Source organism: Terrapene carolina, unplaced genomic scaffold (genome assembly GCF_002925995.2).
Source record: "Terrapene carolina triunguis isolate 2854851 unplaced genomic scaffold, T_m_triunguis-2.0 Scaffold249, whole genome shotgun sequence".
Lineage (NCBI taxonomy): Eukaryota > Metazoa > Chordata > Testudines > Emydidae > Terrapene > Terrapene triunguis.
In genome coordinates this window covers 246,403-258,338 of record NW_020664600.1, presented here as the reverse complement: position 1 = coordinate 258,338, position 11,936 = coordinate 246,403, and the positions used below count along the sequence as shown (strand labels likewise).

The 11,936-nt window shown below is 56.5% G+C and overlaps 1 protein-coding gene across 1 annotated transcript; it reads left to right on the top strand.

Annotated features, from left to right (window-relative positions):
* Window positions 1–982: 982 nt before the first annotated feature.
* Window positions 983–4,526, top strand: LOC112109614 (apolipoprotein A-II-like). The gene is made up of 4 exons (XM_024204180.1): window positions 983–1,087; window positions 3,066–3,142; window positions 3,590–3,731; window positions 4,253–4,526. Exons 2-4 carry the CDS (start codon window positions 3,091–3,093, stop codon window positions 4,365–4,367), a joined length of 309 nt encoding a protein of 102 aa, XP_024059948.1. The 5' UTR covers window positions 983–1,087; window positions 3,066–3,090; the 3' UTR covers window positions 4,368–4,526.
* Window positions 4,527–11,936: the final 7,410 nt, after the last annotated feature.

Genomic DNA, 11,936 nt, shown 5'->3' with positions numbered 1-11,936 from the left:
GCTCTTACCCGTGATGGGCAATTCCTGCTGCAGCACCGAGCACATCCGACCAGATGTACAGTGCTACCCGGGGGGTGGTTTCAGGTCGGGGATTCCTTCCTGACCCCTGCAGTGACCTGTCTTGAAGCCTGATACCTGCTCCACCTTATGGTGAGGCCCAGCCCCAGAGCTCACTCTTGGTCAGACACATCCAGGGCTGTGCTCAACTCTGACTCCCTGCAGCAGATCCACTGTGCAATCCCCTTTCCTAACGTGTAGGCGCTATGGGGGGAAGAGACAATGCCAGTGGGGTGGGTGCCACCCCAGAGCATGTCCCTTGTGGCACAGCCTGGCACGCCACTGCCTTGCTCCTCCCCTGTATCTCATTCACAGCCGCCTTCCTGGCACATTCCCCTGCCTGGGGCCCAATTTATCAAGTCTGTATAAAGATACCATCTCCTTTGCCCCCCGCCCCTCCAGGCCCGAACCCTTCCCCCTGTGCCAGGATTCCACCACCCTCCACCCTGGGTCTGCTTCCCCAGCCCACCCGCAGCCAGGCTTCAGCCCTGCTTCCAGGGGCTCTCTGCTCCTAGGGTCACCCCACAGCCAGGCTTTAACCAGCTCCCTGATTAACACCTGGCCCCATTCCCCAGGTTGTCTGCTGCTCCCCTAAACACGTTTCCTTAAAGGGGGGATTTAGCGGGACAGAGACCGCGGGCCCCGGGCACCACTACCCCTTGAAGGGACAGAGCGTGCTGCCGCAGTGCCCGTAGCAGTACTGCCCATGGCGCCCAGCAGACCCTAGCCAATGCCTCAGACACTGCCTGGTGACACTGGTGTTTGTCCCGCTGGCCCCATGCACTGTGCACTGGCCAGCACACCCCCACAGCGCGACCCTTAGCCCCGGCCTGTTTACCAGGGATTTGCCAGTTAGTGATTGTACAGCACAACATCAGCACATTCCCCTCCCCAGCACAGCAGTGAACCCCCGGCCGGGGGACCAATGAGTGGGCAGCGCGGGCTGGCCCAGCAGGCCGGGGGATATAAGCGCCTGCAGCCCCAGCCAGGGCACCCGCTGTTCCTGACCAGTTTCTAGCCCAGGCCTCAGGTGAGCAGCCCGGCAGGTCTGTCTGCAGAGCGGGGCGGGGGCGGTTTACAGAGAAACAATGGGCTTCTTTGAGATTTTGAATTAACGTTGGATTTTTTAACTGAGATTCGCCCTCCCTGGGTGGTTGAGACCTGCCCCCCCGCCTGCCTCGTCAGAGCCCAGCTGGCTCATGGGCATGAGAGAGCCTCTGCCCCAGGACTGGATTAGTTGGGTGGTTGGTGCCACTTCGGCCACCCAACAGCGAGAGCCACCCTGGAGCTGGCCCCGGGGGGCGGGGGGGGGCACCAGGTGAGGCTGAGCTGCTCATGCCCCTCTCTAGGCCTCCCACAGGACTCAGATCCCCTGCCCCCATCACCCCCAGCTGCACGGCTGCAGCCGCCAAGGGCTCCCCAGGCTGCAGGGCACAGCATGAGCCAGGGGATCCACTCCAAGGCAGGGGAAGCCAGGCAAATCCCACCCTCCTGTCCTGGGGGCCCAGGAGAGCAAGGGTCAGAGACATCCCTTGTTGGAGCCCTCCCTGCCCTCTGGAAATGCACAGGGGCCTGGCCCAAAGGGCCCAAAGGACCCAAAGGCTGCTGGGGGAAGAGATGGGGGCGGTGGGGAGCTGAGAAATGGGGTGGAAGCGTGGGAGACCAGGGACACGGCATAGCAGGACTGAGCAGGACAGTGGGGTGCCTGGGGACATGCAGGGCTGGGGCAGAGCTGAGCAGGGAAGCAGGGGGCAGCGGGCGGGGGGGGGGGCAGGGAGAGGGGACCAGGGAGGGACATGGCTGGGCAGGGCAGCTGACCCCATGAGCTCTGCTCTCAGCATCACAGACCCTTGAATTATTTCCTTCCTCTTCCTAGTGTCTTTCCATGGGGCCCCACCAGCCCTGTGCTGCTCCCTGGGCCGCTGGCACTGATCATAGGGCACGCAGCCCCTTTGCCTCCCCCTCCCAGAGGCCGCTCGGCTCCCCTGGGTCTAGCTCCCCTAGCTCCGTGCTGGCCCATGGCTGGGCGGCCGTGGCAGTGGGAGAGGGGAATTAGCGATTTATTTTATAAACAGAAATTGCCCTGGAAATGCTCCTTGGGGGGCGGGGAGACCCGGGAGCGTATCCAACCCCCGTTGGGAGCATCGGTGGGGTTAGGGCCACTTACTCCATCCAGGCTCTGGCCCAGTGCCCCTCCCCTGGCAGAGGTGGGAAATGCTGTCCCCCATGAGCATGGATGGGCACCACGGTGTGGACAGGACCTGGTCAGACAGGGCTGGCTGGCAGGGTGGGTAAGTGCCCACTTGCCCTCAGCTTCCCCCGGCTCCCTGTGCAGCGCCCCGGGGGGAGTCCTGGGTGGGTCCCCCGCAGCCGCTGCTGGAGGAGTCTCACTGCCTGGCCTCCAGCGGAGCTGGGCTACCAGGCAGCCCCTGCCATGCCCACAACTACCCCCTGCCTCCTCCCTGTCCCAAGGTGGATGAGCCTTTGTCTCCCCGCTCAACCTGCGCTGCTGTCTGTGGCCTCCCAGGGACTCGGCCTACGCGGGTGGGGAGGCAGGGATCGGCTGTGCAGAGCCCCCCCCAAGGCCTGGCCGAGCTGAGTGCCAGGGCAGAGGGCCATTGTCAACTGGGGAGATCAACAGCCTGACCCCCTCCCCCACAGCTCTCATTGGTGCCCGTGTTAGGGGGTTCCCCTGTGCACGGCCTGCTCAGAGCCCTTCTGTCCTACAGACACCACCCGGCCGTTACGCCCCGCGTTCCCCTCCGCCTCGCACTCCACAGCACCTGCGCTGTTAGCCAGTGTTCCTGGCCCTTCCCTAAAGGGGGTGCGCCTCCCTGCCCCCGCACGGCCTTCCTGGGCTCCTGTGGCTGGTCTCCTTGTTAATGGGGTAATTAGCCCCCATCTGCCCCTCTCCTTAATCAGGCCCTCCCCAGGGGCCTGACTGGTGAGCCAGGGACAAGGGGGCTGGCTGGGGCAGCTGCTGATTCCCAGCCCCCTCTGCCCTGCAGGTCCCGGAGCGCAGCGCCTGTCAGGATGAAGGTGTTGGTCTTGGCCGTGGTGCTGCTCTGCATGTGCAGCTTGGAAGGTAAGAGCCTCGCCAGGGCTATGCTCTCTACCCCCGGCATGGTCCCTCCGCGCTGACCCTGGGATCATTGTGGGATGGGCCATGCCGCACGCTCGGCAGGAGCTGGATTCACTGGCGGGTGAGGTTCTTCCCTGTACGCTCCCGATCTCAGCCCCCTCGCCACCCAGTGCCAGCCTCTTCAGGGAGGGAGGGGCTAGGTTAGAGGGTAGCAGAGAGAATCAGGACTCCTGGGTTCTATTCCCAGCTCTGGGAGGGAGTGTGGCCTAGTGGGTTAGCGCAGGGAACTGGGCACAATCTTTGGGTCTCTTCCCACTGGGGCTGAGGGATCTCCTCACTCCCCCCCGCCCCATGGGGCTAACACTCCTGGACTCCATGGGGCTGATGGATCGCCCCAGCCCCACAGTTTGCATGAGGCAGGGGCCTAACCCAGCTCTCCGGGCCACCCAGGTGCTGTGGTGAAGCGCGACGCAGAAACCCCAGGCTCCAGCCTCCCGGATGTCTTCACCCAGTACTTCCACACGGTGTCTGAATACTTGAGCAAGCAGTTGCCGGAGAAGGCGAAGACCGAGGAGCTAAAGACCCAGGCAAAGTACGGGCTGCTGTGGGGAGTGTGGAGGGGGAGTACTGCCGTCCGGGAGTGGGGGGACCTGGAGGGAGAGGGGCAATTGGGAGTGCAGAACGGGCAGAGTCTGCTGGGTGCACACAAGCAGCTGGAGAGCCTCAGCACTTTAACGCTGCAGTGCTGGGAGAGCAGATTGCCCCCTGCCCCTGCTCCAGAGCCTCTGACATGCCACCCCAGCCCGTAGTAGCAAGGCAGGGCAGGTGGAGTGGGAAGGACAGAAAAGCCACAGTAGCAGAGTCCCAGGCTGCAGTGAGGATCATTTCCAGCCCAGTGTGCTGCACACAGCATGGTCTGAGGCTGAGCAGGGGGCCAGGAGCCAATGAGTCCAGTGTGAGCCTGGGCAGGACAAAGGCCTGCTCTGTGCCTCAGTTTCCCCACATGGTATAGCGTGCAGTCCCCATGCCCAGGAGGCAGGCAGGGCCCCGGCTGCTGCGTCTCCCCAGCCGAGTCCTGCCCATCTCTAAGGAACCAGGTGTCTGTCACCCTAGGGCTTATCTGGAGCAGGCCAATGAGCAGCTTTCGCCTATCGCCAAGCAGCTGCACACCGAATTCGTGGACCTCCTCACCAAGCTGCTGGAGACCGGGAAGAAGGCTGTGCAGTGAGTGAGTGGCCGGCTCCCAAGAGCCCCGGGGCAGCTGCCGAGCAGGGCTGGGCGCTTTCCATGGCAGCGAGAGGAGGTGACACGTGGGTTAAAGAGCTGGTGATATCACCTGACGGGGGGCGGGAAGGGGATCCCAGGAGCAATAAATCTGATGAGACTACTCACAGCGTCACGCATGGTGCAAAGCTCGGAGCAGAGGGTGAGCGTGTGAGCATGCGGCCGGTGGGGTGGGTGTGCAAGGTGTGTGCGATGCAGGCAGAGCAGGGTCCTTGACCCTCAGGCTCCCAGTCAGCACCACCTGGTGTGTTTGGATCAGCATGTGTGTCAGCGTGTGCGCGTCACTGCCCCCTGCTGGAGGGGATTGAACTCTTCAGCTGTGTGGTTATATTGCCCTCCAGTGGCTGGACGTTTGGAAAGGCCCAAAGTCCTCAGCAGTCCCCATGGAGAACAATGGAAAGTCTCCCTCCCTCCACAGAGAACAATGAAGGGCCCCCCCTTTCCTTCCCCCCATGGAGGACAATGGAGAGGTTCCCCCACCTGCATCACAGCTGTAGTTGAGCGCCCTCTCTTGTCCACTTATCGGTGTACTGTGAGGTGATCCAATCTCTGAGTCCCCAGTGTGTCCTTCCCCCCCAGTCTGAACAGAGTCCAGGGATTGCCCCAGTCTCAGGGCACACTCCTGGGGCACAAATCTTCTATCTAGCACTCGCTCCTGAGAGCTGCAACCACATGGCTGCTGCCCAGCCCAGGGCTGGCCCCTCAGATGACCCCCTGTTGCTTAAAGACACCTGTGATGGGGTTCGGGGGCAATCCAGACCAGTGCGGGGCTGCGTCACCACTTGCTGTGCAACCTTGGGTGCCTCACAGTGCTCTGCCGCTGTAGCTTCCAACCCGGGGCACTCACAACCAGCCAAACAGCATGCAGGTCACACCCTGAGCCAGCGTCTCTGTGCTAGACAGTCCCAGGTCAACCACTCTGACTCCAGCAGCCTGTCCATAGCCCCACTCTGGCTTCCACCAGCTTTGCTTACACCCAGCAAGAGTATATGATATAAATATATGAACAATAGGACACAGGTTAAGTGATGCCAAATTAAAGGAGTAAAGTTATAAGGAGTTACAAGGAAATAACAATGAAAAAGCATCTAAGAGTCTAAAACTTAATCTAGCAAGATACAGGCTTGGTTCCAGGTGGTTTCTCACCAATATTAAGATCCCAGAGACCTTAAACACCCCCCCCCCTTGGTTGAAGGACCCCTCTTTCTCAGCTTGTAGGAGCTCCCCGTTTGTCTCTGTCTAATGATGGATGCCAAAGATGGCTTCCGCCCTTGCTTATATCTTCCTAAGTTCAATGAGCTTGTTTCAAGATGCAGGCTGACCTCATGTGGGCTCCCCGTTCCCCTGTATATAAACGGGGCTTCCATTGCTTTGAGTCCACCATGCTTAATTAACATAGGAGACAGGTAAATAGCTGTGACATTCCCTCCTGTCTCCCCATTTGCTCACAGACTTGAAAACATAATATCATGAAGTATCCGTATTTTCTCCTATGGTGTTTACTACAGATATTTCACAATGATAGTAATCCCCAGTGTGTCATTGGCTTTCAGAAAAGACCTCATGCTATACACTTCTACAATACAACATCATTGTATAGACAGTTGATTCAATTGCTTATCACTTGAGGTTCACCTCCCCACCCCGGTCTTTATAGACCCGTAAACCTTTGCAGTGGATTCTTTGAAAAGTAAAACCTAGACCAAGCTTCTCTCTCCTGCTGGGTTTAGACACCATGCTGTCTCCTCCCCCACCCGTTAGAGTCAGGTTTGCCTCCACCCCTTGTTAGCTTGAAGGGTCTGTTTACATGATATGTGAATACATTCTCATTGTCTTTCAAAGTACTTAGGAAATAACTCCCAGGTGGGGACAACACATTCCTTTGTCTACTGCAGCCCTGGTTACCAACTCCTCCCGGACATGCCTGGTTTAAACACACTTTAGTCAAAATTCTAGCATATATCCATAACTCTTACTACCCACCACATACATACATCACGCAAGAATATTGATGATCAATGTGTTATTAGTTTTCAAATGACACCTCACAAGGCATATTCTGTATAAAGATGCTTACAATAGTGTGTAGGGTGTGAATACAGGGATGCTTTGGTGACACAACACCCTCTCCCTGAATTCCACCCGAAGGTATGAGCCTGTTGGGTTACCTCTTCAAGGGGCATGTGACTGGTGTAACACACAGACACTTTGCACAGGATTCTCACACCATTGCTCTGTACTTAATCACATGAGAAATACACAGATCTAGACAAAAAGAACAAACCCTCCATGCATTTTCCACAGCACTCCAGAGCATTCTTTGGGCTGGGGGCGGAGTCCTCTGGGGCATCCAGGGACCTTCTGCTGCGGTGCACAGCTTGGGTTCTGAAACACAGAGCCTGTTCCCCCGGCTCCTTCCTTCTCCTGTGAGTCCTTTTTTACAGGCTTGCATCATCACCTAGGTGTCCTTGTTCTTCTGCTGGGACCTTTCCACTCTGCAAACCCTCAGCTCCCTGCTGAAGGAAGTTAGAGAGAACTGGTTCCCTTAGGATGCGGTTACTCTTTCTAGCCTATCTACTGTCCAGTCAAAGCACAGTCATTCATCTCCATTGTCCCTAGTTTAGGAGGTATGGGCTAGGTCCTGTCAGCCCATGGTGAATACACATTGACAGCAGGACATTCCACAATACAGCAATTTTCATAGCAACAACGTGATCATGTCACCCAGCATTAATAAATTGTACAGATTTCCCCACCCATCACTGTGATCCTTTCGAGGTTACATGGTGAATTGCTACTGGCTGTTTTTAGCACCAGGGAGCCTTGTCTCTCCCCACAGGGAAAATTTGCCCAAAACTACCAACTGCTGGCACCACAAGTGCCCCACTCCAGGCTCTGCAAGCCCAGCTCTTCCCTCCTCAGGCTGGCAATTTGCACCCCCCAGCCCTTTGGCTCCCTGAGCGAGTCCTTGGGGCAGAGCAGAGAGAACGTGTGGCTAAATCTCTGGCAATAGTTACCCCAGCGTTTTGCTCTGTCCCCAGGCACTGATCCCTCCAACCTGTCTGTACGCCCCCACTTCATCGCACCCAGCCCCTCGACTTCTTGTCAGTCCATACAGACCTTGTCTAGTCAAGAGAGCTGGGATCCACTTTTCACAAGACACCCCCGCTGGCAGAGGGTTGCCTCCATAAGGGATCCCCTCTTGTGCCTTTCTTTCTCCTGTCATACAGTTCCAGCCCTTTTGTCTCTTGTCATAACTAGGACGTGGCTGGGGCAAAAGCTGTCAATTGTTTTCCCTCCTCGTGAGCTCTGAGAACCACCCTGCCCCGGTCCCCTGCTTCCTCTCCAGCAACTTTGGACACAATATCCTGCATGCTACATAACTCTGACATCCCGAACATCCATCCTGCAATAACTGTGGCACCCAGCGAGTTCCTAGCAATCAGCAGAGACCGCTCATCACAGCCCCCTTCGGTGGAATACTGTGAAGATGGCACCGGGCGCCGGAACGGGGGGGCCAGGAGGACATGGCTATGCCCTCCCACTTTTTACGGGTCGTAAGGGCGACTGACGGGAGGGAGGGGGGCAGAGAGGAACAAGCAGAGGGCGGGGCCTCAGGGGGAATGGGTGGTGCAAGGGCAGGGGCTCAGGGAAGGGGCGAGGCCTCAGGGGAAGGGGAGCCGCGGGGGGTGTGGCCACAGTTTGGGCACCTGTGGGAGCCCACCCCCCACATTTCTAGGGACCTTCAGTTGTCCCTGGATGGTGATCACAGGGGAAATATGCCTGTCTGGGCATGTCCCTGGGTATAGACTTGGAACTGTGTACCCGTCTGGTGCCAACCTGGGGCACCTGGGTCACAGTCACCCCCAGCCACAGGGAACAATGGAGAATCCCCTCCCCCATTGAAAACAATGGAGAATCCCCCTTTGCCCTCCATAGAGAATAACAGAGAGCTGTAGGGACTGGCTCTTTCTGCAGTCTCTGTTGGCTCCAGTGCCTAGCTGTCCTGCCGAGAGGAGGTAAACTGCACCAAACTGCCCAGCAAACGGGGGTTCTCCTGGCGATCTAGGGTGAGACTCCTGGGCTTTGGGCACTCTGGGCCTGGCTCCAAGTCCCAGTGCTGCAGCCAAGCTGGCCAGGAGATGCCTTACGCTGGCCTAGCGAGTGAGCGTGGTGCATCGGGGAGGAGCTAACACTCAGCCCCAGCTGGCCTCATTCATGATGCCACTAAAGTGAGTGAGGGGCCTGAATCTCTGCTCACCCGCAGGTCTGTAAACCCAGAGGCAGTGCAGTGAGCTGTGGGCTCCACCCCACCGGTGTCAGTCATGTTGCTCAGTGCATGACTGGAAGGTGCTCAGAGGCTCTGGTGACAAGCGCAGGATAAGAACTTTTCGAACAGGCTAGACTCCCAGCCTGGGCTCTCTGTTGTCATACACCCCGGGCAGAGTGGGGTGAAATGCTACCAGGCCAGCATCGCTTTGTAAATGACAGCAGGAGGTGCCAGGCTGGGGAGACACGCCTGGGACTTGTGGGGTCTTCTCCTGCCTTTGCCTCAGTCTCCTCAGCTGTCCAAGGGAATACAGCCCTGAGTCCCCTCCCCCCTCTCCAGGAGGCTGTGAGGACTCATTAGCTCATGTCCATAGAGTGAACTGACAATGAAAAGTGCTATCCAATGGCCCAGCGCCCACTGAAGCCAGCACTGACCTAAGTGCATTTCCTGAATAAGCAGCAGATGCAGCCCAGTCTAAGCAGCAGATTCGGCCCACAGGCTGCCCTGGACCAGAGCTGTATTCACCCAAAGGAATTAGAGTCCTGAGATGGCGCAGCCCCAGGTACTGAGAGCGGGAGAGCAGGACGCAGTCTGCACGGTTAGAGAGCAGCTCAGCCACATTGGGACTTGTAGGATCTCATCAGGGTTCCCAACCCCAGCAGGGCTGGGCTGGATCAATAGCTAAGGAACATCCAGATGCTGCAGGAAATACTGTTCATGACTCAGTAGAGAGCACGTCCCTCTGGGTCAGTGCTGACTCCAATGCCTCAGCACGGTGCTAGGGGGTCCTGTGCTGCAGAGATTGGGGTGGGGGCTCAGTAAGTGTCACCTTCCCCTGTGTATCAGTGCTCACCCCAGTGCCCCAGCGCAGTGCTGGTGAGTGCTGTGCCACAGGGCGGGGGCTCAGTAAGAAGAGGCGTCCTCCCCACTGGCTCAGCTCAGGCCCCAGCGCAGGGCTGGACGTACCTTGTTGCCCCACAGATTATCAGTTGCATATGATAAACCTTGGCCACTCGTGTATGAATTACAAAGCTGGGGAGCAGACAGTGAGGGAAGAGGAAGAACATGCTCCCCCCACCCATAGCTGGGGGGTGGAGAGTCTGAGAAAGCTGCCCACTCCTCTCCCGCCCCTCCCTCCCCAGCTCAGCAGCCAATGACTCCCCAGCCCCTGGCTCAAGCCAAGCAGAAGTGCCCCCTCCACCCCCAGCAGGTCCAGACTTGGGGAGGAAGGAAATTGTAGTGTGGCCTATACCTCCTTACCGCAGCAGGGTGCACCCCCCCAAAGTGACCCCAGGCTCCAGCACTGATATGGGGACACCTCTTGGCTGCATGCAGTGAGATGAGCTCCACTATACGGTGAGCAGGGGGGAGCTGTTGAATTTGGGGGGCATCTGACCAAATATTAAGCAGCACAAACACCTCCCACCACCCCAGTAAGGTACAAGAGTTCCATAGATGGGAACTGAAAGTCCACGAGCAGCCAGCAAGGCCAAAGGCACCTATTAATCCCCATGTCCCAGCCCAATTCAAATCCCTGCAGAGAACAGTGCTGACCCTGAGGCCTTGGCCAGGTTCCAGCCCCACCCCATATCTTGTATTGGCCCAACTTCTGTGGGTGAGAGAGACAAGCTTTGGAGCTCACACACAGCTCTTCCTCAGGGCTGGGAAACGTACTCAGGGTGTCACAGCTAAATACAAGGTAGAACAGATTGTTTAGCATCAGGATTAACACATTTCAAGGTGAAGTGGCCTGTTAACACCTCCACCTCTCCAATCATAGAAAGGGAAAAGAAAGGTAGGTGTGTGTGTGGGGGGGGAGGGGGTGTTACAGATTGTTGTAATAAGCCATAAATCCAGTGTCTCTGTTCTATCCATGATTTTTAGTGTCAAGCAAATTTATGAATTTAAGCTACCAGGCTCCTCTTTTGAAGATGTTGTGCATGTTTCCTTGGAGGACAAGGCCTGAGAGGTCACATACAGAGCGATCTCTTTGTGAAGCATGTTCACCTGCAGGTGCAATGGTGGTTTTGTCTTTTATCATTTTTCTGTGAGACAAGGGGGGATGAGGTAATATATTTTATTGGAACAACTTCTATTGGTGAGAGAGACAAGCTTCAAGCCACACGGAGCTCTTCTTCAAGAAGCAGCAGCAGCTCTGAGTTAATTCAAGATCGTAGTGATTGTCTCATTTCACCCACATAGTGGTTATTGGGGCATTCAGTGTGCTGGATGAGGTACACCACGTGTTGTGCTAGGCCTGTGTAGGACCCATGGATCTTGACAGATGTGTTGTGGAGGGGTGTTGATCATTGTAGCAACAGAGCTATGTCTACAGGTTTTGTATCTGTTGTTCTGGAAGGGTCTGGTGCTGCTTTGAGTTGGTGGGTACTGGTCTGTGAGGAGCCTGCTTCTGATGACAAGCTTGGTGAGGTTGGGGGGGGGGGGGGGTTGCTTGAAGGCTAGAGTAGGGAGTTCAGGAAAGATTTCTTTCAGGATGTGATACCCATCAAGCATGGGTTGTAACTGTTTAATGATACCCCATATGGGTTCCAGTGTGGGGAGGTAGGTGATGACTAGGGGTGTGTGGGCTGAGGTGGTTTTATCTCTGTATTGAAGCAGGTTCTCATGGGGTATTTGGGTGGCCTGTTCCATGATGTGATCTGCTTCTTTGGTGGAGTGTCCATGTTTGGCGAAGGCGGTTTTAAGTGTGTTAAGGTGTGTATCCTGGACTTCCTCCTCAGAGCAATGTTTGTGGTATCTGAGTGCCTGGCTGTAGACAACAGGTTTCTTGGTGCATTTGGGTTACTGGATCCGTGAAGGCAGGCGTGGTGATCTGAGGGCTTCTTGTATATAGTCATCTGGAGGGTTTCATTGTTGAAGTTGATTGTGGCATCCAGGAAGCTGATGCAGCAATGTTCTAGAGAGAGTTTAATGGATACGTGTTCGTTATTGAAGTTTTGATCAAATCTATGCGGGAGTTCAGGTTGTTTGTCCAGATGATGAAAATATCATTGACGTCTCTCAGGTATTCATGGTGCATTTGTCCAGAAATTCTTCAAGGTGGCCCATGAAGAGGTTGGCATAATGGGGAGCCATCCTAGTACCTAGGGCTGTTCCCATGGCTTGGACAAAGTGTTTGTTGAACGTAAAATTGTTATGGATGAGGATGAAATGGACGCATTTGATGATGTGTTTGGGGTGGCTATCTGAGGGTTACCCATTGTCTGTAGGCAAGCAGCAATG

What these genes read in the sequence shown, in the direction of transcription:
- LOC112109614 (XM_024204180.1), top strand. Translation starts at nt 3,091, where the DNA reads ATGAAGGTGTTGGTCTTGGCCGTGGTGCTGCTCTGCATGTGCAGCTTG. An exon ending in CTGCATGTGCAGCTTGGAAG is followed by an intron (nt 3,143 to 3,589) that starts GTAAGAGCCTCG and finishes CGGGCCACCCAG; the next exon opens with GTGCTGTGGTGAAGCGCGAC. An exon ending in GAGCTAAAGACCCAGGCAAA is followed by an intron (nt 3,732 to 4,252) that starts GTACGGGCTGCT and finishes CTGTCACCCTAG; the next exon opens with GGCTTATCTGGAGCAGGCCA.